Raw genomic sequence first — 23,485 nt, 5'->3', positions numbered from 1 at the left:
GAAAGACCACCTGGACTTGCTCTTGGGTTCACTACTGTGTAGGGCTAATTAGGGCAAAGTGTGGCGCTGTGATCCATGTAGAGTTGGCCAGCAGCTGGCCAGGGCCAAGAGCTCCTAGAGAACCTTTACCTTCCAGCCTTTATGACCGGATTGAGCGAGGTTAGGGATGCGGGCGCCAAGTCATGTCGCAGAGAGGAACTGAGGGAATTAAGAGGAGAGCTGGCTCGCCCTCCGGAGCGCTGCCGCCGCCTCAGATGGCGCACGCTCCCTGCGCCTCCTTCCTCTTTTTTTCCGGGCCTGCGGCAGGAGCTTCACCCCGCACAGACTCTCCAAACCCTCGCACCAACCTCCACGCCGGAGCCACAGACCCAGGAAATTCTATTATCCCGGACTTCTGGTACCAGCGAACTTGAGGACCGCTCCATCAAGATGGTTTCAAATAAAGTTTTTGCCATCAGAAACAGAAAACACAACGCGAGGGGGAGAGCGGCTAATTAGTTGCCAGTTGGCTAATGCCCGAAGTGGCTGAAGCGGAAGAGGGCGGGCCTGCTGGTGATTGGTTGTGCTTCACGTCCGTCTGGACTGTACCACATTTTCTTGGAGGGGGTTTGTAGCATTCGAGAGGGTAGCTGCTTGCTTTTGAGTATTTCCAGTACACACATATAATAACTTTTACTTCCGAGGACTTTTGCTTGGATATAGTAGGAACAGAATACAGGACGGAGGAAAATGAAAGGCTGGCCCGAACATTTCCCCATTTCTGCCTCCTATGCAGTAGCCCAGCCCTTCTCTGCCAGTCGTCTGCGGAACCCGACGGCCTTGCGGGCGCGTTCTCACTTTCTCGCGTACGTACGGCGCTGTGCTCCTGCAGCCAATCAGGCCACGAGGTCGCCGCGGTCGCCGGGGTTCGCGCGCACGCCCTAGTGCGGAGTCGGAGTGGGGGCTATGGGTGAATGGGAGTGAGCGGGGGCGGGCGCGGCGGCGCGAGACCCATGAATGAGAGAAACGTGCCCCGCGCGAGACGTCGCGCGCGCCCGGGACAGAGAGCCAATGGGAATGCTGGGAGGGCTCGGGACCCGGCACTGAGGGCAGCGGTTGCTGCCAGCTCGAACACTAGCGTCGCCGGGCGGGAGCGCGCGGAGCGGGGCGGGCGTGGAGCGTGCGGGGGCCGCGCGCTGCTTCTCAGGGGCCGGACGGCACTGCCGGGAGGCATCGGTGACAACGACGGCGCCGGGGGTGAGTGCCGGGGACGCCGGCCCCTGCGGAACCGGAAGTGGAGGGCCAGTGAAGTGGGAGGGGAGAGTGACCTCTAGGGAAGGGGGACCGAGGAGGGGGAGGTGGTTTGAGGCCCCATTCCCCCTGCGGGCCGGGTCATCCAACTGCGGCGGGACCCGTGGGCCCTGGAAACGGACGACGTGTAGAGGCCGGGATCCACGGCCGCCGGGGCTCAGAACCGGTTAGTGCCAGGCCGACCGGTCCTAGCTCGGGACCCTGGCCCTCCGCCGCTGGGGCTCGGCCGCCGCCCCTTCCGCCCCCGGCCCCCACGGGCTCCAAGGGCTCTGCGGTCTTCCGCGGCCCCGGTGGGCCTGCCGCCGCGGATTCCGGCTTCTTGGTCGCAGCCAGCTCTGCCCCTTACGGTGATTCTCCTTGTCCCAGCTCCCGGCTGGGGACGAGTGCTGTTCCCCTTTTACCTCCCTGCGTTTCAGGTCCCTTAGGGACTCGGCTGATACTTACTTTGGCTCAAGCCTCATCCTGTTACCTGTTCTCCCGTCCGGCTGCTTCCTCCCCCTACCCCCACCAGCCGAGTGCTCCATGCTTTTAGTACTTTGTACTTTTTTACAAGCGGAGCTTGATTCTGCTTGCCAGTATTTTACCTATAGGAATCGCTTTGTGGTACAGGCAGGTGGAAAGTGTTTTACCCACTTGGGCGAATTGGAAACACATGAAATGAGGAGCTAAAAGTGACTCAAAGTTATGAAAGGGGGTGTAGGATCGGATATATGTTAAGACTTTTTTTCTTCCTTGAATCTTTCACTTCCTGGTTAATGCCATCTTGTCTAGGTTAATCTTATATTCCCATCCATATCCTTTTATCCTAGTATTCCACTATGCTGTGTCAAATCTCTTCAGAATGTTTAGTATCTATTCTCTAAAACACCCACCTAATGCTTACAAGACTTGTATTGCCGTGTACTTTGCTACCTCGGTATATCATGATAACACCTATATTAAACTTCTGTCTAACTCCTCAGCCAGTGTCTTGACATGTGGATTATTTCATGATTACTTTTTATTCATATTACTGTATTGTACTGTTACACCACTTTATTTCGACAACCCTTGTGCTGTTAGTGGTACTCTGTATTCATTCACCCCTCCTTAAAGTGGTATTAAACCTTTAATACAAACATAGTACGTATTTGTATTAAAGCCTTCAAACCAGATATTCTATTTAATGTATACATATTTCCATTCCATAGGTTACTCTGTGCACACCTTTCTCATACTGGTGTGGATCCAGACTTCTGGGTCTGATGAACCACCCTTACCTTGCAGTCTCATCCCCACTACCTCTCATCCCTACATCCCTCTGCTAAGATTTGATGCATCTTTACTGTACCCAGTGCATTCTTAGATTTTGCTTTGTCCCTTCTAATAATAGGTAAACCCCAAACATTTCAGATGCTGATTCTTTTGTTTCCCAGTATTGTAAGGTCTTTATGACGGTACATTACTATGGCAGTTTTAGCCAATGTGACTTTTTTTCCTGTCAGAAACTATAATATGAAATAATAAATCATGTTTAAATGATAGTCTTCTACTCTAGATAAAATACAAGGAGTGTAATTTTCCATCTTCTGTAACCTTTGGGGTTTTGAGGGGAAAGTTAACTTTAACAGTACCCGTCTCCAAATCAAGAATTTGCTTCTCATTTTTAACAAAGTTGCATACACCTAAATTCAGAAGGTTGGGCTTTGATCCCTATAGGAAACTGAGAGTTAAATAATCAGAAAATCAGAAGCTGAGAAGATTTACCTTTCTTAGGATTTTAACAGTTTCGTGTAATCTCTGGGTGTTCACTGTATTCTAATACTGCTGTTTGGCCCTCAGTAAAACTCTGTTGTTAAAGAGACTGACAATACATGTTGAATATCTTCCATTGCCACAGGTAAGAGAGGGAGTGATAAATTCCAGGGCACCTTCATTTGTATTTCACTAACAAAATCTGATATTTTAATCTCTACCTTTGGTATTAAGGTAAATAACCAGACTACTTGGGTGAAATGAACTGTATTTCAAATTCTAGCTTAAGTTAGATTCTTAGTCTGCAGATTGTAAGTTGTCGTCACTGAGCAGGCAGTGTAGTGGATGAGAAAGGTAGAAAGGGTTTGTGTTGGCAAAGGAGCATGTGAACTTGGGATGGGAACCAGATTGCTCAAGTGATTCAGTGGAATGGCCTCAGGCATCCTCTAGCCTTCAATTTTACTGAGTAGGATAAGGGATTGTGTCACCAGATACTGTGAGTGCTTTGAGATCACTAGATGAAAAGCATCCCAAAAAATCCAAAGTGCCAGTGTTATTTTGCTACTACCATCGACAGAAATAATTGTTACTCTTAATCCTATGGGGGAAGGTGGGGCTCAGTTGACATCCTAATAGGTGTAAGTGTAGGAATAAAAAACTGTTGAAATGGGAAGAAAAGGACCAGCCCCTGTGGTTGACTCAGTTACTCATGGAGAGCATCTCACCTTTCAGTGCAAGAACATTTCTCACCCAAGCTGCTTTTCTGGGTTATTCCAGAAGACCTAAAATTCAGCTTCTGCCTCATCAGGGTTATAACTAAAAAGCATAGAGGGATGAGAGACAGACATGCACAGAAAGGCAATGAGACTTACTGCCCTAATTTTGGTTTCTTTTTTCTTTCCTCACTGTTGCAATAAATACTCTCTTTGTCCAAAGAGAAATCTCTTTTCTAGGACTGCCCTTCACTGCTGTGCCGTTGTTTGGTTTTAGATTTTGATGTTCTTGATATTTGTTAGTGCCTATTTATGTCAGGTGAAATGGGCCCCTTATAAGAGCTAGTTCTTTGGTGATCTTAGGCCAGGTGAGAAAGCCAAGTTCTCTTTCCAGTGTGAACAGCACTTTCTGAGTGAAGGATTCTGAATCCATTGTCCTATTCAGAGTCCTTTTCCACATACACCTAAGTGGGAAATATTCTTTCTTTCAAAAGACACTTTTTTTCTTTTACAGAGTAGCTTATAAGGTTTTAGCCTTGATGTTCTTAAGAAATACCCTGAAAGTATTTCTCTGATAAAGATACTTGTTTTTCTCCAGGTGAGGCAGTGTAACGCAGTTGAATCCACAAAGCCCAAGACTGAAGAAAGATCAAAGACATTGACTAACCTGGAAACAGGGACCTCTTTGGAACTTTGCTTTCATCCGCAGTAACCTTTTAAAAGTATCATCAAGTGGAATTGATTTGTTCATCTTATTTTGCTTATTGAGAAGAACATGTCTTCAGGGATTTTATATTTCTCTAGTTTTGCATTAACTCTATAGAAAACTGAGCCCTTAAAGGGCTTGGGGATAACAAGAAGAGATTGAAGACAAGCTTGCTCTCTCTGTTTTCCTTTCCTCATCAAAGAAAAGGGTTTACAACTCAACCTTGGAACAGCTGTTGCCCAGCTTTAGCCATCAAGAGAAAATAAAATTAAATCACCATTGCCCAGACTACAAGCCCTGAAGTAAAGGTGTGGAACTGGTGGCGTTGAGAAAACTGCCTAAAAGAAACAAGAACTGCAGCAAAAACTGCTTCTCCCTAAAGCTGGAAAGGGCCTCAGCTTCCTTTTTGGATTAAAGTAGAAACACAGGGCACACCTCCTGTAGGTGCAGCTCACATTTCGTGGAAGTGTTGGAGTTGTGGAGGTACCATAGTATCTCCTCAGAAGAGTTTCTCCTTACCAGAAGCATTCTGCCCTACCCCGATTTCCCCCCTTCTGTCCCTTTGAAGACTTAACTCTGTCCATGAGCTATACCTTGATCTGTCTGACTGCCCATGTTCTCCACCTGCAGCCATTTGCATGTGTACAGCCTACTGTTTGTCTCCAGTTGTTAAACTGTACAAGTTGTGTTTCTTAATCTCTCCTTCTGCCTTGCTCTGGGGAGGTGGTTATTCATCATTTGGAATCACCTTTCCCCCTCCCATGTGCTTTCCTTCATTTGAGATCTTTTGATCTTTGGTTTTATTTGGGAGGGGGAAGGGTGATAATTTAAAATTTTCTGTTTCCCTGGTTTCCTTCTGTACTCTCTTCTCCATTGTTTCCCTCATCCCGTTTTCTTGTCTGTTCTGCCGCTGTGTGGGCCTGGGCTATGCGGCAGGGCAGATCTCCCAGCAGAGCTCCATCATGCCCGCAGAGTCTGGAAAGAGATTCAAACCCAGCAAGTATGTTCCAGTCTCAGCAGCCGCCATCTTCTTAGTGGGAGCTACAACCCTCTTCTTTGCCTTTACGTGAGTTTTCTCCTGCTGGTACTCTTTGGGGGGCACTCCATGGCATGTGAGGGGGGTATTTTTTTCTCTTGAGTTTAGCCAATTACTTGCAAAGCCAAGTGATTGGGAGTGCTTGATGTCTGATACAGGGGAATACAAATCCCAGAGACACGGAGAGAAGAGCGAGAAAAAACCTATCCTCTCAGCCTTGTTACAAATTTTACTCCACTGAATCCTTCACTTTGCCCTGCTTTCCTTCCTTTGGAATCATAAATGTCTTCTTATTTTCCTACCCAGCTCCATCATTAGATGATCCTGAAGTAGGAAGGAAGTGGGAGGAAACCACCAGAGCTGCTTGAAGCAACTTAAGCAATCAGTTCTGTGAGAGAAAGAGAACTAGACTAAAGGTTTTTCAGCCGGTAATGGCTTTTCTTCAGGGTAGTGAAGCATATATTTAAATGAGATTGTGGAAGTTGAGAGTTCTGCAGGATTTCAGAATTGATCTAAAAGATTGACCAATGAGACAGTTTTAGCTTTTAGTGTTACTCAGATGGTTTTCTCTGTACTCTTAAAAAACTGAAGCCTAGAGAAGTGAAGGCTACTGGGAACGGGCAAGTTTTGTTTAGGAAGAGAGTCCTAGAAGGCTTCCTTTACATTATTTCCTGCGGAAGGGAATGGCAGTAATTATCCCATTCCCTGGTATTACTAGGAGCAGTAGATTTGAAGATTTTCCACCTGGGATATTCAGACTTTGTTCCTACTCTTATTGGAGGAGACTTGAGTGATTGTTCATTCCCCCTTTCCCCAATATTTTAGCTAACAATCACCTGGCAAGCATCTTTGCTGTTAACTTGTTTATGAAATAACATGTACCAAGCTTCCGAGCCTTAAACTGTTGAGTCATTGAGTTAGTGTTCTAGTTGTAGCCCTTGGAATAATCAGAGCATGCTGAATCTTCTGGGGAGTTCACTTTGCCGTGATTCAGGCTCAAACCTAATTGTAAGGTGCTGTTTAAAGCAATGTGAGGTGGCTGGGAGGGGGAAGAAAATGAAGTGGTAGGGAACAAAAGCAGTCTGGACTCAGTGAAAGATGAATGAAGCGGGAGTTGCTGGGGTGAGAGAGTTAGTTATGGGAGAAATAGAAAACAGAAGTTAAATCTGAGGTAGGAGGGAAGGAAAACTCCCAAAATTGGGCTTCAGATGCCAAAAGGAATCCTAAGCCTGAAAAATGTGGGTCATTTGGCCAAAAGAGTCAGCAGAGTAACAGTGATGTTCTTCTGTTTAGTTTTTAAGCAAGGAAAGAGTGAATCTGTTGTTACCTAAGGTATGAGTGCCAACCTACTTCTCACCCTCTTCCTCTGAGGAGTAGAAGTCATAGGCATACCTGTTGATTCACTCCAGGATCTAAAGCAGGCCTACTCTTCTCTACCTGATTTCTCTTTTTTTCATAATCTTTTTCTTCTGCATAAACTCAGCATGTTCAATATTCTGACCTGCTTGTATTGGCTTCCAATAAGGAGTGAGTCTTCAGTGTCAGACTTGTTTTGGTTTCTGCTATTATGGCCAATAAGTAGAATCCCATTTTAACCAAGGGACATTTACATGAGATCTTAGTATCCTTGTAGTACTTGTGGTGCCTTGTCTGGAGGGATATGTACAAGACAAATTTCATGTCCTTAGATCTGTTCAATTGGGTATGTGTTCCTTTAAGAGGCAAAGCTTTTGGGAAGCTGGGGCATTTAGGGGGCTGAGTGGTTTCACTCTCAACCCATCTGTTCTTGAGATAGGGCGAGCAGAATCCTTGTTCTTAGCTTGCTAATCTGGAACCATTGAAGTGCTTGGCTGGTTATACCAGTTTAGCTACAAAGAATTGCCCTGGCATAGGCATTTTATCAACTGATAGTTGAAGTTATTTAACCTACATTTCTATTCCCTGGTGCCAGAAAAGTAGGGGTCTTCCATATTCCATGGTGTCTCAGTGCCAGGAAGAATAATTCTGGAGGACAGTATTGACGCTATATGGAATTGTTGCCTCTAATCAAAGTTAGAAGAGCTTTAAGTCATAGCTAGAGTTGCCCCTGGCAGTTTCCTTAGGACCAATTGCTGGGCTCTCTTTTCTTTCCTGCAGTCTCCCCTGCCCACCCTGTGAAGATAGACACCCTGTTTATCTTTTTTTTTTTTTTTCTTTTGAGAGGGCATCTCTCATATTTATTGATCAAATGGTTGTTAACAACAAAAAAATTCTGTATAGGGGACTCAATGCACAATCGTTAATCAACCCCAAGCCTAATTCTCAACAGTCTCCAATCTTCTGAAGCATAACAAACAAGTTCGTACATGGTGAACAAGTTCTTAAATAGTGAATAAGTTCTTACATGGTGAACAGTGCAAGGGCAGTCATATCACAGAAACTTTCAGTTTTGATCACGCATCATGAACTATAAACAATCAAGTCAGATATGATTATTCGTTTGATTTTTATACTTGATTTATATGTGAATCCCACATTTCTCCCTTATTATTATCATTATTTTTTAAAATAAAATGCTGAAGTGGTAGGTAGATGCAAGATAAAGGTAGAAAACATAATTTAGTACTGTAAGAGGGCAAATGTAGATGATCAGGTCTGTGCCTATAGACTAAGTATTAATCCAAGCTAGACAAGGGCAACAAAGCATCCACGGATGTAGAAGATTTCTGTCAGAGGGGGTGAGGTTCTAAGCCTCACCTCTGTTGATCCCCAGTTCCTCACCTGATGGCCCCCCTGCGACTGTGCCTGTCTTAGGTTGTTCCTCCCTTGAGGAATCTTACCCATCTCTGGCTAACCAGAGGATAACACCCTGTTTATCTTAACTCTATCTCCTAGCTCCTGGTAGCGCTGAAATTCTCATCTCTTCTGTCCATCCTCTGTAAGCATATATCTGGGCTGAGGTGACACTTTCAAAAATTGTTCTTCCATGGATTCAACCCTTTGAAGGTTCAGTTCCTTGGAGAACCCTCTGTTTAAAACCATATACAGCCTAAAAAATAATTTATGGTGTCAAATAGAGACAAGAGGAAGGCTGTCTTTAAACCAGCTCCTGTTTGGGGCCCTAAATCTGTAGCTACTCTGTCATCTTCTTGTTCTCTTTATTAGGCTACAACTGTCTGTTCTTTCATAGTATAAGCGCCAGGTGAGAATTACTTTGTGATCTAGAGGACTGGGAGTAGGAGGAAGAGTCCCTTTCAATTGGCAGACATAATTAGTGGAGTCATCTAGGCCTCAACTAATTAGGAACAATTTATCTTCCACGTTTCTTTGTCAAGTAGGGAAAGCTGTAAGCAGAAATTACCAGCTGGGTTTGGTCATCAGTAAATGGTTGTCTGTCCCAGAGAAGCTTGAGTAGAACAGTTGAGACTTTCCCCCTAGAACCCTATCCCTTCCATTCACTGGATTGGTCCAGTGCTAAAACTAAGCAGGAGAGTTATTGGGGATCCTGTCTTTCTTTTGCCTATTTGGGAAGGAGAGTGCTAGAGTAACCTCCCACTCATCCTCCCCAGTTAGGTACTAGACTCTGCATGTAGGATAAGGGGTCTGGATCCCTCTGGATCCTTATCTGTCTTAGTTTAGTCTTCTTTTGTGATTGCCAAGGGGGCACTATTGGGTAAGAGGAATAAGCATTGTTGGGGGTCAGGAGACAGATTTTGGTAAAGTCTGTTAACTTTTGTGGGCCCGTTCCTTCCTTTACGTAATGAGGAAGTTGACATAGAGCAGTTTCTTTAAGCAACATGACCCTTTTTTCCAGATATCTTATGTGGAACCCCAGTACATGAGGCATAAAAGTAGCTCTGCTCTGGTTCAAGTGAGGCTGTTATGTGGAGGCCCAGCCACTTGGTGTGTCCTCTTTGCCTTCCTGGGGACCCCTGAGACATTCTTAGGGCTCCTGGCAATACCACTTGAAGTAAATCACTGAACTTCATCCCCTAAAGTCTCCTGGAGCTGTAAGTTAAGTCAGCTAGTGTCTCCTTTTGTCTCTTTCTAAAGCCACTAGGGATGTGGGGGTAAAATCTCTGCTGCAGGTGATCGTCTGTGGGAAGGATGGAATCAGGCTTGTCCAGAAAACTGTGATGGTCACCAGCCTTCCATGCATGAGAGGGCTTTCTTCTTGGTGTCTGCCCCTTGCATTTACCAACCCTTTCACCCACAGAGTTGGGCAACATCAGTGACTCTCCCTCTGGTCCTTTTTTTTCATGATGGCAGAGGTGCTGGCACCTGATTTGAGTGGGAGCAGCCTCATGATTTGGGGCATTCATTGAACAGTGGTAGTTCTTTTTACTTCCCACGTTTCTCATCCAGGAATAGGGGCCCAAGGCCTACATCTTGCACTCAACTGCTTGAAAGTCTTGGTAAGACATGACAAATCAAGTGTTTAAGAGAAACTTACCCACCTAGAAGGGAAGAGGTTGTTTTCCTGTGGAATCGCGAGGATCCCCAGGGGCAGGAAGTGAGATCTTCGTTCTAGCCTTGCTCAGCAACAAGGAGCACAAGTCAGACACTCGTGCTGTGTGCTGGCATGGGTGGAATGAAGAGACCTGTTCTTTAGTAGTTTAGGGCCTCTAAGTGTTTTTGAATCTCAGATGGGGGAAGTGGAATTAAGGATAAAGCTGGAGCTGGAATGATAATTGATGGTGATGGTGATAATTAATGTTTTTTCTGTGCCTTTTCTATCCAGTGAATGCTCAGTATTAAACCAGCTGGTTTAAAAAGAACTCCAGGATCTTTTCAAACATTGTCTCCTCTTTCTCATGTCTGAGTTACATAGCTGAAGTGACAAACTGGGGGTTTTACCTGTGGCTTACCTAAGGTTATTGTAGCAAAGTGTTAACTGAGACAGGATGGAAATCCAAAGCTGGTTGACTTCTTTGTTTTTCTTAGCAGGACCTTAACCGTTTTTTAATAATAGGAAATGTTAGGGCTGGGAAACAGATTTTCAGGCGTGTGGGTACTGAAACCTACTCTCCCAATTTTTCTTTGGCCCTGAAACAGGAATGCTGAATAGGTGGGCAGAAGAACCTGTTCTTCCTGGGACGGTACAGAGCTGGGAGTCCCATCAGTGAGTCAGCCAGCCTTCTGGGCTGCGGCCGCTCCCTGTGCTTTGGACCTCTATGAGGGTTGCCATAGGCTGGGGACGAGCCCCAACAGCTCCTCCTCAACTCAGGCCTCATCTCCTTCCATCAAAGGCAACAGATTCAGACAGGCCACTTGGGGTGGTCACCAAGGAATCTGGCCAGAGTACTGTAGCAACAGCCTGCCTTTCCTCAAGCCAAGCAGAATGTGGGACATAGCAGGAATGGGCTCTGCTCACACACGCCTGTCCTTGGTGGGGTGTTCTCTCAGCTAGAGTGCTAGGGGTGGAAGCACTTGGTCTTAGATTTGAATTGAGGAACAGTGCTGCCTGTGAAGTTGAGTTATTTGCATCATGTCTAGATTCTGCCACTCGGCGGGTAAGGCTTTAGTTTGGAACAGGTATTGGAACTCCATTCTAGGATTACATACTTCTGCTGGGATGGGTTGATATCAAGAAGGTTGTAGGGGTAAAATTCATTATCCAGGGGTAGGTGGTTGGCAGGATACCCAAGAAATTGGGTGATTCCTTTGTTTGGAAATGCCAAAACCAAAGAAAGAATGGGGTCAGAAAGATTGACGTCTGAGCCTGGTGTTTCATTCTCATTCACCTTAGTTCCCACAGGGATGGAGGTAACTTATTTTTTCAGAAGCTCAAGAGGCCACAGTAGCCAGTTCTAGGAATAAGACTTTAAAATCATGGGCACCTTGGTGTTCTAAGGATTTAATTTCTTTTTCCCTTCTAATTATCTTCCCAGGCTGTAGGAGTCAAATGAGTCACCCTTTCTCCTCTTCCCTGGGCGGAAATCGAAGCGACAGCTCAGTGCTAGGGAGGGGCTCTGACCTGGATGACTGGTTTTCAGTTTCTCGCCCGCCCTCCTCGGGAGCCTCAGTCAGGCTTTGGGTGCGGCTGGGTGAGGGCTCTTCTCACTTGTGTTCCACCCCAAACCCTTCAACAGTAAGGGGGCAGCTTTTCGGAACCAAAGAACTCCCAGAGGAAAAGGCCTCCCTGGGAGACTTGGACAGAATAAACCAAGACTGTGCTGAAGATCTTTTTTGCCCTTGAAGTCAGTGCCTTCATTCTAGCTTCATTATTTTGTCTCCCAGTTATGTACTGGCCCATCAAGAGAAGCAAAGAGTTAATTGATACTATCTAAAAAGCCTAGCACTTAATATTTACTTAAGGTTTTTTTTTTTAATGAATGGCTAAATGGAATTTGGATAAATGGATGGTGCTGGTAAAGACTTGTGAGGTGCTTTTTGGCAATAAGTTTTGTCTTTTATTAGTTTGTTTATATCTCAATGAGCTGGATTCCTGTGAATTATCTTGAATCACTGTTCAGGACTATGCTTTTTGTTTTTTGTTTGATGGACACAGATTCTTAATACAGGACGGCTGTGGATTAATTTTCCAGACTCATTTGCTGTCTTGTTCTCCTGGCCCCTTCTTCCTTTCCTTCAATGAACTCTTCCTTTCCTTTGGGTTGGTCTTGAGGAAGGGGGGCAAAGACAGATGCTGTCCTAATTTTGGAGATTAAGTTCTCAGCCACAGAGCAGATTTAGGGTATTTAGCTGTTGTCTTGTAATGGGAAGTTCTTCCGGAGCTGAGACTGGAGAGAGGGTGTTTGATGCTATGGACAGAACAAAGCAGTAGTAGGCACATCACATATTCTGAAACTTCCAACTCTGAGGAAATCACCAGAAAAAGGAAGAGCTCTTGTGGCATTCCTACGTAGGATCAGATGCTGATGGAGAGGGAGGGTAGTCCTGGATTGGGTACTCTTTTTTGGTCAAAAGTTAACCTAACATATTTCTTGAGTTGGATCCTGTGGGGTACTGGATATGTTTGGCCAGTTGCTTTTTCCTACAGAATTTAGGGCTGCTTTGGTCTGATGTCTTCCCTTTTTTCTGCCCCATGCTTCTGCTTCATTTATAGACCCCAAGGGGTCTAGTTCTTTGTCTTGATATTCATCCTTATCTGTTTGTGTTGTGGGTTTTTTGTTCTTGTTTTTTTTCTTTCCCCCTCCCTGAAAACTAGCCTCTTGATGAATACAACTCTTGGAATATTTGATGCAGTGAAGAAACTTGAGGCAGTTGAGAGTGGTTCAAAGCCAGGTGGGAAGAGGGAAGGATACCAGAAAGGCAGGTGGTATCGCATGCTTTGGGCCAACTTGCAGGACACTGGGGCATGGCTGGGATCCAGAAGCCTCAGGGTGCTCCAGGGAACGGATTGTAGCTGGTGTCAGTTACATACTCAGTATCTAGCTCATGTGCCTGGTTGAAAAGGAGATAAGCACAGATTCCAAAATGTGGAAGGATCTATGGGGAAAAAATGAATCTGAAGAACACTGACCTTAGTGTAAGGAGTTATGGTAGCAGAGATTCTGAGCCTTATACATTGATCTAAAATGAGCATTATCATGGGAAACTAGATTGCTTGTTGGGAAGGATAAAGATAATTTGAGAGAGCAAAGGTGAACCACACAAGATGTATTTATAGGGAATGGGGCTGAATGTTTATAGATTTTTATACAGTTGGTGTCCAGAGTGTCGGAGACAGTCCCTCATTTTCTTTATTGTCTGTGCAGCTGTCCAGGACTAAGCCTCTATGTGTCACCTGCAGTGCCCATCTACAATGCGATTGTTTTTCTCTTTGTGCTGGCCAACTTCAGCATGGCCACCTTCATGGATCCAGGGATTTTCCCTCGAGGTAAGATCTCCCTTTCCTCTTAGTAGCTGCTTACTTCCTTGAAAAATAATGAGTTTTGGACATAATACACTTGCTCCTGGGCTTTCAGAGTCCTAGGATTTGGGGACGATATAATGATGGGCTTTTAGAGTCCTAGGGTTTGGGGATGATTTAATTCTGAAAAGCAGGTCAGGGTTCTTCAGGAATATATGTCATAACTTCTAACCATGTGTTACACTTTGGGTCAATTCTGATTTCAGTTACTTAGCAGGAATTTATTTTGAATAAATGGGTTGGGCATTATCACTAGGTACAGTAATATCTAAGGTGAATTAGCTAAAATAATGCGATACAAACTAATGGAGGCATGAACAAGGTTCTTTGAGAACATAGAAAAGGGTACATTTGTATCTGTCCAAATCAATTGGGGCAGTGCTGTGAAATGTAGCTGGGGAAGACTTGCCCAAGGAGAGGATGGAAGGAGAGGGTGTTCTGGGCAGAGGAAACAGCAAGTGCAGAGCTTGTAGTAACAGAATGCTGGATTCAGTGGGGTGACATAGAGCTCCTGGTGGGGCCAGAAGGGGCAGGAGATAAATCCAGAGACGAATTGTGAAAGATTTTCACGTGCTACATCAAACAGACTATATTTCTTCCTTCGGACAGCAAAAGGTTCTTAATTGGAGAAATTACAAGATCAGGTTTCTTTTTACAAAAATATTTTTGTGAGAATGGACAGATTCCTTTTCGGAGGCTATTGGAATAATGCAAACCTGATGAGAACTTGCATTCAAGCTGAATTTACAGATTTTTCAGAAGTAGAATTCAGTGGAATTTTCATGACTTATTCTGAGAGAGTGAGAGGGTGAATGAATGTTTAGGGTGGTTCCAAGGTTTCTAACTTGGGGAATAAGTGGGATGCTGATTTTATAAGTCAAGATAAAAGTTACAGGGATGTTGAACAGGTTTACAGGGACGATTGAGCATCTCAGACGTGTTGATTTGAGATACTTAGGGTCATTCAGGTAAGCAATACCCAGTGGGCAATTGAGTAGTTCAGTTTGAAAACCTTGGTCTCAGAGTCTTCAGCCATGTGGCATTTGAAGCAACAGGAGTTAAGATTATCTAGAGAAAATAGAATGAGATCAGGAAAGAACGGAGGTCAGACCTGCCTAGCATTGACATGTTAGTAATGAATTGAGGAGGAGGAGGACCAGAGCTATAGAAGGAGGGGTTGAACAAGAAAGGTTAGTAGGAGGAAAAGCTGGGCAAAGTATGCACTTAGGAGGTGGTGAATAGGGAGTGAGGAAGCGGAGTCAAGGAGTATAAAGATTACTCTTTCAAAAGTTAAGCAGAGAAGGTAGAAGATAAGAGTATGTTGTGGGAGAGGGAGGGCTTTGTTTAATGATACAGAAGAACGACTTTAGCATGTTGATAGAATGAGGAGATGGAATCAGAAGAGAGAAGCTGAAATTGAAGAAAGGGGTAAATTGGGAAGAGTGACTTTCTTAGAGGAAGGACGTGCTTGCCAAAGAAGTAGACTGTTGCTGGGATAGGAGGTGAGAGTAAGAAACCATCATCAGTAGAATAAGAGGTAGATTGATGAAGGTTATTGTTGATGACATTTTTATTTAAATGTGAAGTTACCCTGTAAGAGTGAGGCAGTTGGGACTGGGATAGCAATTTTGGTGAGACAAGGTTTTTCTGAAATTCATTGTGTTTACAAAACCTTTGTCATTGTGCATCATTTCAAGACTCCTGTTTCAAAAATGAGCTGAACGGAAGGGGGCTGTTTTAATGAGCCTCTAATGTTCGTTCATCAAATATTTATTGATCTATTTGGAAGGCATTGTGGTGGTCATTTGGGATGAATTTTTTGAAAGGTCCTTGCTTTCAAGTAGCTCAATCTTGAAGGGGAAGTAGGGAAGACAGGAATAAGTACACTGTGTGATAAGTAATCAGAGAACTCTGTAGCACTTGAAGAAGAGAAAGAGCTCATTTTTGGTAGATGTGTGGAAGGATCAGACATTTCAAAATAAGTAGCATTTGAATTTTTTTTCCTTTAAAAGGAAAACTCTTCTTAAAAACATGAAGACTTTAATAAGCAGTACATATTCATTATGTAGAAAGTATAAAAGAGACATCACCTGTAATTCAGAGATAATCATATTTTTCAGTATTTTGAAGATGTACATATGTAATAGTTATATATATCACATATCTCTAGCATGTATATATCTATTTCTGCTTTCATATGGGATCTTCTGGTTTGTATAGTTCTTTACCTTGCATTTTTTCTCTTATGCCCGCATTTCCCCAAATAAGTAAAAATGGAAAGCTAATTTTTTAACCCCTATACTTACACTTGTTTAATTTTCCCTCCCCACTGTATTTTTTTCTAGATTAATTTTTAAAAATTGCACACTGTGGATGAGAAGGCAAAAAAATGTCCTTTAAGTTTTGAAGTGGGATGGTTTCTGATAACTGAAAATTGAAGGGACATTCCGGTGTAGAGAATGTCTTGGGCCAACAGACAATATCAAAGTACACAGAATTAATGGAGTCTAGGGGAAGACCTTTTGGGTGTGGGGACTGTGAATGAAAAACAAGATTGACGTTAGTTCCTCTCTTGGATTGTTATCATTCAGTCATGTACTTGTAGGTATTGAACTATTATGTAAATTAATTTATGTATGCTTTGATATGTAAATTATTTCTTTGAAAATATATTCATAACACATAAACCAAGAATATCAGCATACCTATATCAGAGCCAACTCTAAGTCCTATTCTCTTGAACCTCATTTCTCAGTGCAGAATAAATTGCTTCTTCATCTGTGTCCCCATAGTGTTGTAGCAGATCTCACAGTGTCAGCGTTACTAGTTCCTACCCTCTTCCCACCTGTTTGACTAATTCCAGAGGCCACGTCTTGAATATTGTATCCCTAGTACAGTTCCGGCATACTGGTTTTTTAAAAGACTTTTCCTGTCTATAGCTGAGGAGGATGAAGACAAGGAAGATGACTTCCGAGCTCCCCTTTACAAAACAGTAGAGATCAAGGGCATCCAGGTGCGCATGAAATGGTGTGCTACCTGCCGCTTCTATCGTCCTCCTCGGTGTTCCCACTGCAGTGTCTGTGACAACTGTGTGGAGGTAAGAACCCTAGGTGGGGTAAGCCTTAATGTTCAACCTAAGTCATCTTCTTACCCACAGAATAAGAATGAAATTCAGTCCTGGCTAACTGTCTGAGCTATGTATTCTAGCTCTGTCAAAAAGTGGCAATTAAGTACATTGGAGAGGTAGAGCTTAAATATTCTTCTCATGAGGAGGGACCCCAAGTGGGCATAGACTTTCCCAACAGCAAGATTCATAGCTCCAGCCTTGCATCCTTTGGCTCATCTTTTTGGTTATTTGTCCTGGCCTGCTGTTACCTCTTAATTCCACTACATCTTGTTGCATTCAGATTTTACAGTTATGTTTTCTCTTCCTGCCTGTCCTTCTGCACCCTTTGTCTTTTATTTTTGACCCTTTTTTCCAATCAGTTTTTACTTAGCTGTAAGCAGCTGCTTACCGGATTTTCCCTCCAGGCTCCTTTTTCGTGAATCTTGGCACTTTGCAAAGCCTCTGACATTTGTCCATTTTAGAGTTCCTTGGTCACATTAGAAAAACTTTGAGAGGTGGCCTTGGCTTTTGATCAACCTCTGGAAGGTCATCCTTACAGATGGGTAGAGCAAATTAAACTACTAGCATGTTTTTTTTTTTTAATTACGGTATCATTGATATATACAGTCTTAATGAAGGTTTCACGTGAGCAACATTGTGGTTTCAACATTCACCCATATTATCAAATTCCCCCATCCCATTGCAGTCACTGTCCATCAGCGTAGTAAGATGCTGTTAGGGTCATTACTTGTCTTCTCTGTGCTGTACTGCCTTCCCCGTGACCTACCTTTATTGTGAGTGCTAATTATAATGCCCCTTAATTCCCTTCTCCCTCCCCACCTGCACTCCCCAACCCCTTCTCTTTGGTAACCTTCTGGGTAGTCCCTTCTTGGAGTCTGTGAGTCTGCTGCTGTTTTGTTCCTTCAGTTTGGCTTTGTTGTTATACTTCACAAAGGAGTGAGATCATTTGGTACTTGTCTCTCTCCGCCTGGCTGATTTCACTGATATAAGCATGTTTTTAATTTTGCACCTAAATGATGAACATGATCATAAATCACTAAAAATGACAAGTTCTGCCATTTATTCTTCTTGACAAGAGTGATCTAGGGCTGTGGTCCAAGGACTCTCAGTTTCTCTCTCTCTCTCTGCCCTCAGGAATTTGATCATCACTGCCCCTGGGTGAACAACTGTATCGGTCGCCGGAACTACCGTTATTTCTTCCTCTTCCTCCTTTCCCTGACAGCACACATTATGGGTGTGTTTGGCTTTGGCCTCCTTTATGTCCTTTACCACATGGAGGAACTCTCAGGGGTCCGCACGGCTGTCACGTATCCTTCAAGGCTTGTGGGTTGTGGGATTGGGTGGGGAAAGAATGAGGAAAGTTGAGGCCTGTGAGAGTGAGGGTCAAAGGGCAGACTGTTACAGCGTGGCTGGCCGAGACCATGTTGCTCTGTTCGCCTTGACTGTGTGGCTTCAGAATGGCAGTGATGTGTGTGGCTGGCTTATTCTTCATCCCTGTAGCTGGCCTCACAGGATTTCATGTGGTGCTGGTGGCTAGGGGACGCACAACCAATGAACAGGTATGGGGAGAAGTGACAGGAGACCCGTGTAGAGCAGGACACTTGTCTCTTAGCCCTCTGATGAGTGTATAACAGTGCTTCCAAAAATAGATGCTTAGTGAATATTTTTTATGAGGTGTCCACATTTCTCATGTATGCATGAGAATGGAAGCCATTTCTGAATGAATAAGCATTTACAGAATGGCCACTGTATACTGGACAATTTGGGCCCTGAGCTTATAGGAACAATAAATGACCTGAGCCAGCCCTCAGGAAGCTCATAGGGCTGCTTAAAGGAAAACAACTATTTTCACACATGTAATAATAGCTAACTTACGTATACTAGTTTCCAGTATTCGGAGAGCTATTTTTATCCTCATTTTAATGAGGAAATTGTTTAGGGTTAGATAGCAGCTACCTTGAGGTAGACCTAAGATTTGAACTCAGGATTCTGACTCTAGAGTTCCTGTTCTTAACCATTGCAAGTATAAGCATCTTGATGGTAGGATTGTATTTTACTCCTTTTTGTTTCTCCCAGATAGTGGGTGCACAGTAATACGCAGTTTAGCCTTTGGAGGTCAAAGGCCCATCATCTGACTGATCTGATCCTTTTTCCTTACTCTAGGTTACGGGTAAATTCCGGGGAGGCGTGAACCCCTTCACCAATGGCTGCTGTAACAATGTCAGCCGTGTACTGTGCAGCTCCCCAGCACCCAGGTATGCCTACCACTTTGGTCTGCTGTTCACCCTTGGTCAAAACTTTTATCTTCTTTGGGCTTATTGTGGGTACAGAGGAGGTCTGGTAGGAGACTGCCTTTTAGGAAGGGTTCTCTGAGAACGGGAAGTGCCTTCAGGAGTGAGACATGCCATCCTTACTGACACCTGTGAGTTCAGTTGACACACTTTAGGTAGTATGGTGACTCTCCTTTGAGAGTTGAGGGGGAGGTTTGCTCCAGAGTGCCTTGAGCTACTAGGTATTTGCCCAGAGGCGTAGTCTTAATGCAGTTCTTTATGAAATCAAAGAAAACAGTTCAGTGCTGGCCTTTTCACTGTCCTGTTAGGACTATTTCTTACATTTGTAAAAATGCTTTCTTTACATAAGATAGGCAACCAGTAAATATTTTACAATGAATGAACAGATGAATTAATGAAAGCCTTTTCACTCTTGACTCTCAGGTATTTGGGGAGACCAAAGAAAGAGAAGACAATTGTAATCAGACCTCCCTTCCTTCGACCAGAAGTATCAGATGGGCAGATAACTGTGAAGATCATGGACAATGGCATCCAGGGAGAGCTGAGGAGAAGTAAGGTGAGGAATTTAGGGAAGCAAAGCTAGGGAACTTAAGGACTGTCCCTCATGGCAAAGAGATGGAAACTTGTTTTTAAGAAGTTAACATCTCTCTTATAGTACTTACCACTTCCTGATTTATACTAAAACTACTTAAATACATATCTTTTTCTCTTTGTTAGATGGTAAGTTCATTAATAGTAGAAATTCAGTCCATTCTTTTTTTAAGTCTTCATAGGATTATGAAGCTGACAGGTGGTAGTTTAACAAGTGGCTTTTGGTGGAAATTAACAAATAAGTGACAGAATTAAACTGTTGAAACTTTTCTTTATCTGATACCATCGTCAAACTGACCTTGTCTCTTGTCTTCCAGTCCCAGTTTGGAAATGTATAATTGACTTTCCAATGTCCCTAATTCCAGTTTTAGTACTTTGAGTTGCCCTAATGCCCAGTTCTCCAAATCTGACTTTTCTTCATTTATCTAGTCTAAGGGAAGCATGGAGATGACAGAGAGCCAGTCTGCAGATGCTGAACCTCCACCTCCTCCTAAGCCAGACTTGAGCCGTTACACAGGGCTACGAACACACCTCAGCCTGGCTACCAATGAGGGTAAGGGCAGCAGCAGGGGCAAGAAGGTTACTTGTGGGCTGTAGAGAAATCACACAGGTCAGGGCTGGGAGATGCTTCTTGTGTTGTGGCTGAGAACACGTCCAACTTGAGCCACTGCTTTGGGCAGCTGGGAGAGAGAGAATGCTACTTAGCTACTGGCAATGAATTGGACTTTTGTGGGGAGAACTGTCCACCTCTGGACAGGCCAGAGAACATCCTAAACCTGTTTGGTGTGTCCTCTCACTGAGTTCTAGGCTGGTGTGTCTTCAGTCTTGATTTCAACAAAATCATGTTCCCAGGATTTAAGTTTTTCTGAGTATATCTGTTCCTCCCTTGTTTGTGTCCTGCCCCCAGTACTTTGAGGAAGTCTAGCCAGGTGAGGAGAACAGCTTGTAAAGTGGTGCCCCTGGGCTTTTTCTCCTGCAGATAGCAGCCTCCTGGTCAAGGACAGCCCCCCCACACCTACCATGTACAAGTACCGGCCGGGTTACAGTAGCACCAGTGCGTCAGCCGCCATGCCTCATTCATCCAGCGCCAAGGTACTGAGCACTAAGGGTCAGGTCAGGACATGAGAGACTGGGAGGAGACAGAAACCAAAGGCATTCTACTAATTGTTGGCATTAGTGGGATCGAATCTCCTAGATAGTGTGTCCTTGATCAAGAGGGAGGGGCATGGAGCATGATTAAAAACCCATGGCGGGCAAGTTGGTTAACCTCTCTAAATAAGCCTTATCATTTCTGTATCTTAAATGAAGTATTTGTTACAACTTACAGATTTGCATTAGGGGTTGCATGTAAAAGTTGTAAGTATATTGCTTGCACATAACAAATACTGTTTTTTGACTAATTCCTTGGGCCCTTGGGCCCAGCGTCTGTCATGGGAGGAGGAGCACCAAGAGCCTGCTTTGCTTTCTCCCTCAGTTGAGTCGTGGGGACAGCTTGAAGGAGCCAACCTCAATTGCAGAGAGCAGCCGCCATCCCAGCTACCGCTCAGAGCCCAGCTTGGAGCCAGAGAGCTTCCGCTCTCCCACATTTGGCAAAAGCTTTCACTTCGATCCACTATCCAGTGGCTCACGTTCCTCCAGCCTCAAGTCAGCCCAGGGCACAGGCTTTGAGCTGGGCCAGTTGCAGTCCATTCGTTCAGAGGGCACAACCTCCACCTCCTATAAGAGCCTGGCTAATCAGACACGCAATGGAAGCCTATCTTATGACAGCCTGCTCACTCCTTCAGACAGCCCTGATTTCGAGTCAGTGCAGGCAGGGCCTGAGCCAGACCCTCCTTTAGGCTACACCTCTCCCTTCCTGTCAGCCCGGCTGGCCCAGCAACGGGAAGCCGAGAGGCACCCACGTTTGGTGCCAACCGGCCCAACACACCGAGAGCCCTCACCAGTCCGGTACGACAATCTGTCGCGCCATATTGTGGCCTCCCTCCAGGAACGAGAGAAGCTGCTACGCCAGTCACCCCCACTCCCAGGCCGCGAGGAAGAACCAGGCTTGGGAGACTCGGGTATTCAGTCAACACCAGGCTCAGGCCATGCCCCTCGTACTAGCTCCTCCTCAGATGATTCAAAGAGATCACCCTTGGGCAAGACTCCACTGGGACGCCCAGCTGCCCCCCGTTTTGGCAAGCCAGATGGGCTAAGAGGCCGGGGACTAGGGTCCCCTGAACCAGGCCCAGCTGCCCCATACCTGGGCCGATCTATATCTTACAGCAGCCAAAAAGTCCCACCTGGTGTGTCTGAGGCGGAGGAAGTGGCTTTGCAGCCATTACTGACACCCAAGTAAGTATTAGTCCATTCTAGTGCTCATCAGACTTAAAATTAGCAAACCACCCCACAGAAGGCATCAGAGCTTTGATTGCACATTCTAGTGCAAGTGGCTCCAGGATATCCTGTTTGTAGATAGCTCTCCATTTTCACTCTCACTCCAGCTGCCTTCATGAGCCATTGCTGTTCAGAGATTGAAGATTGAAATACTTCCTAAGAAGTATTTATTTGCCTGAGAGTGTATATACAAGATAACTGCTGCTATTGGAGAGAAGGAATAATAGGGGAGATAGGCAGTCAGGCTAGTTTCAGGCAGGGTAATGAGACATGGGAATGTCTGGGTCAAAATATATATGTAGAAAAGTATGTCATTTTTTCACTCTTTAACTTTTAAGCTATCTCCCTCTCCTGTGTTTTGTGTCCCACTCTGATACCTGTCTCTTCTTTTCTTCTAGAGATGAAGTACAGCTCAAAACAGCCTACAGCAAATCCAACGGGCAGCCCAAGAGTATAGGCTCATCGTCCCCTGGCCCAGGCCAGCCACCTCTCAGTAGCCCCACAAGGGGAGGAGTCAAGAAGGTGTCAGGGGTGGGTGGTACCACCTATGAGATTTCGGTGTGAGCCTTTGGCACCTCCCCTTCCCACACCTCTGCACCTACACCAAAGGGCCCCAGGTGGCCACCGTCCTTTCCTCAAGGGGCTCCCCTCCCCTGCATGGACATTTTTTACACCACCGATTCCAAGAGGATGAGGAGTGTTTTATAAAATGCAGTGGGGTTGGGGAGTTGGAGAGTTGGGGCCCTGAGACTGGGGTAGCAGCCCCTTTCACTTTTGAAGATCTTCCCTTCCTTAAACCCTGGACCAGACTCAGTGGACATTTGTGCAATTGCTCGCCCTGGAGGGAACCAGATCATTTTTAAACCAGAAATAATTTTTTTTATTATTGTTATGGATTCTATTTTTTTCCTCTTCTGCGTTACCAGGTGTGTGTGTACATATATATATATATATGTGTGTGTGTGTGTATATATATATATATATATATATATATATATATATATATTATAAATATCAAAGAAATTATATATCTATCCTGGGATGGGAAAATGAGGGATATGTGGAGGGGGATATCATTCTTCCTGATCCTCAGACCAGCAGGAAAGGGGAGACATGAAATGAAGTCTTCCTTTTCTCCATGGTTTCCTCTTGTCCCAGTTACCAACTAAGGAAATAGCACCCCCTGTTGTTGGTGCTGAGTAATCAGGAAAGAAACCCTGGGAGAGGAGAGTTTGGGATCTTGGTCAGAGGAGGGAAGGACTTGGAGAGATTTAGTTTTCTAGGTTCCTTGGCACTTAGTTTCCCCAGGAAAGGGGTCAGAGCTCCATGACTTTGGTAGTTGAGGGGTGATCAGAAAAAGAGCTTGTCTAAGCTCCAGAAACAATATGGGAAAACCCCCCCTTCTTGGGGGTGAAGGATTAAGGTTGGCTTCTTCAGGTCCCTCAAAGCCTTCCCCCAACTCACAGTTAACATTATTTTTAAATCCAAGGCCGGGAGAGAAGAATCCAAAAAGCAATATTTTCATCACATGCCAAAAACAGGATGGAGAGATGGAGTGGCAGACCTAGGCCCCTCCAATTGTCCCTTGGGGGTTACCCCTTAGCCCACCTCAGTATGGTGCTGGATAGTGGGGATACCTGGGTTTTAACCTCTAAATAGGGGAGACCCCAGCCTCTAGACAGAGGCCCTTTTATTTTTTACTCTGATTAGCCATTTTAAACCAACAAGGAATAAAAACAAATCCTGATCTACTAGCTTCCCCTGAC

At 44.7% G+C, this 23,485-nt stretch overlaps 1 protein-coding gene across 5 annotated transcripts; it reads left to right on the top strand.

Moving 5' to 3' along the window:
• Window positions 1-953: 953 nt before the first annotated feature.
• Window positions 954-23,473, top strand: ZDHHC5 (zDHHC palmitoyltransferase 5). Of its 5 annotated transcripts, XM_036996711.2 has the most exons (13): window positions 954-1,236; window positions 4,336-5,509; window positions 10,514-10,580; window positions 13,180-13,301; window positions 16,274-16,431; window positions 17,596-17,768; window positions 17,918-18,020; window positions 18,625-18,716; window positions 19,176-19,308; window positions 19,773-19,896; window positions 20,323-20,435; window positions 20,818-21,677; window positions 22,118-23,473. In XM_036996711.2, the coding sequence occupies exons 3-13, from the start codon at window positions 10,516-10,518 to the stop codon at window positions 22,281-22,283; spliced, it is 2,109 nt and encodes a 702-aa protein (XP_036852606.1). In that variant the 5' UTR covers window positions 954-1,236; window positions 4,336-5,509; window positions 10,514-10,515; the 3' UTR covers window positions 22,284-23,473. The 5 variants fall into 5 exon arrangements, with proteins under 5 accessions (XP_036852606.1, XP_017524265.1, XP_017524266.1 ...); XM_017668776.3 differs by lacking the exon at window positions 10,514-10,580; XM_017668777.3 differs by lacking the exons at window positions 954-1,236; window positions 10,514-10,580 and adding an exon at window positions 1,310-1,456.
• The last annotated feature ends 12 nt before the right edge of the window (window positions 23,474-23,485 follow it).

The sequence above is a fragment of the Manis javanica genome, chromosome 11 (assembly GCF_040802235.1).
Source record: "Manis javanica isolate MJ-LG chromosome 11, MJ_LKY, whole genome shotgun sequence".
Classification (NCBI taxonomy): Eukaryota; Metazoa; Chordata; class Mammalia; order Pholidota; family Manidae; genus Manis; species Manis javanica.
This window is presented reverse-complemented; position numbering and strand designations above follow the sequence as displayed.

Coding starts and splice junctions, on each gene's coding strand:
- ZDHHC5 (XM_017668776.3), top strand. CDS start 5,406: ATGCCCGCAGAGTCTGGAAAGAGATTCAAACCCAGCAAGTATGTTCCA. Junction 16,432..17,595: donor TCTGTGACAACTGTGTGGAG/GTAAGAACCCTA, acceptor CTCTGCCCTCAG/GAATTTGATCATCACTGCCC. Junction 17,769..17,917: donor GGGGTCCGCACGGCTGTCAC/GTATCCTTCAAG, acceptor GTGTGGCTTCAG/AATGGCAGTGATGTGTGTGG.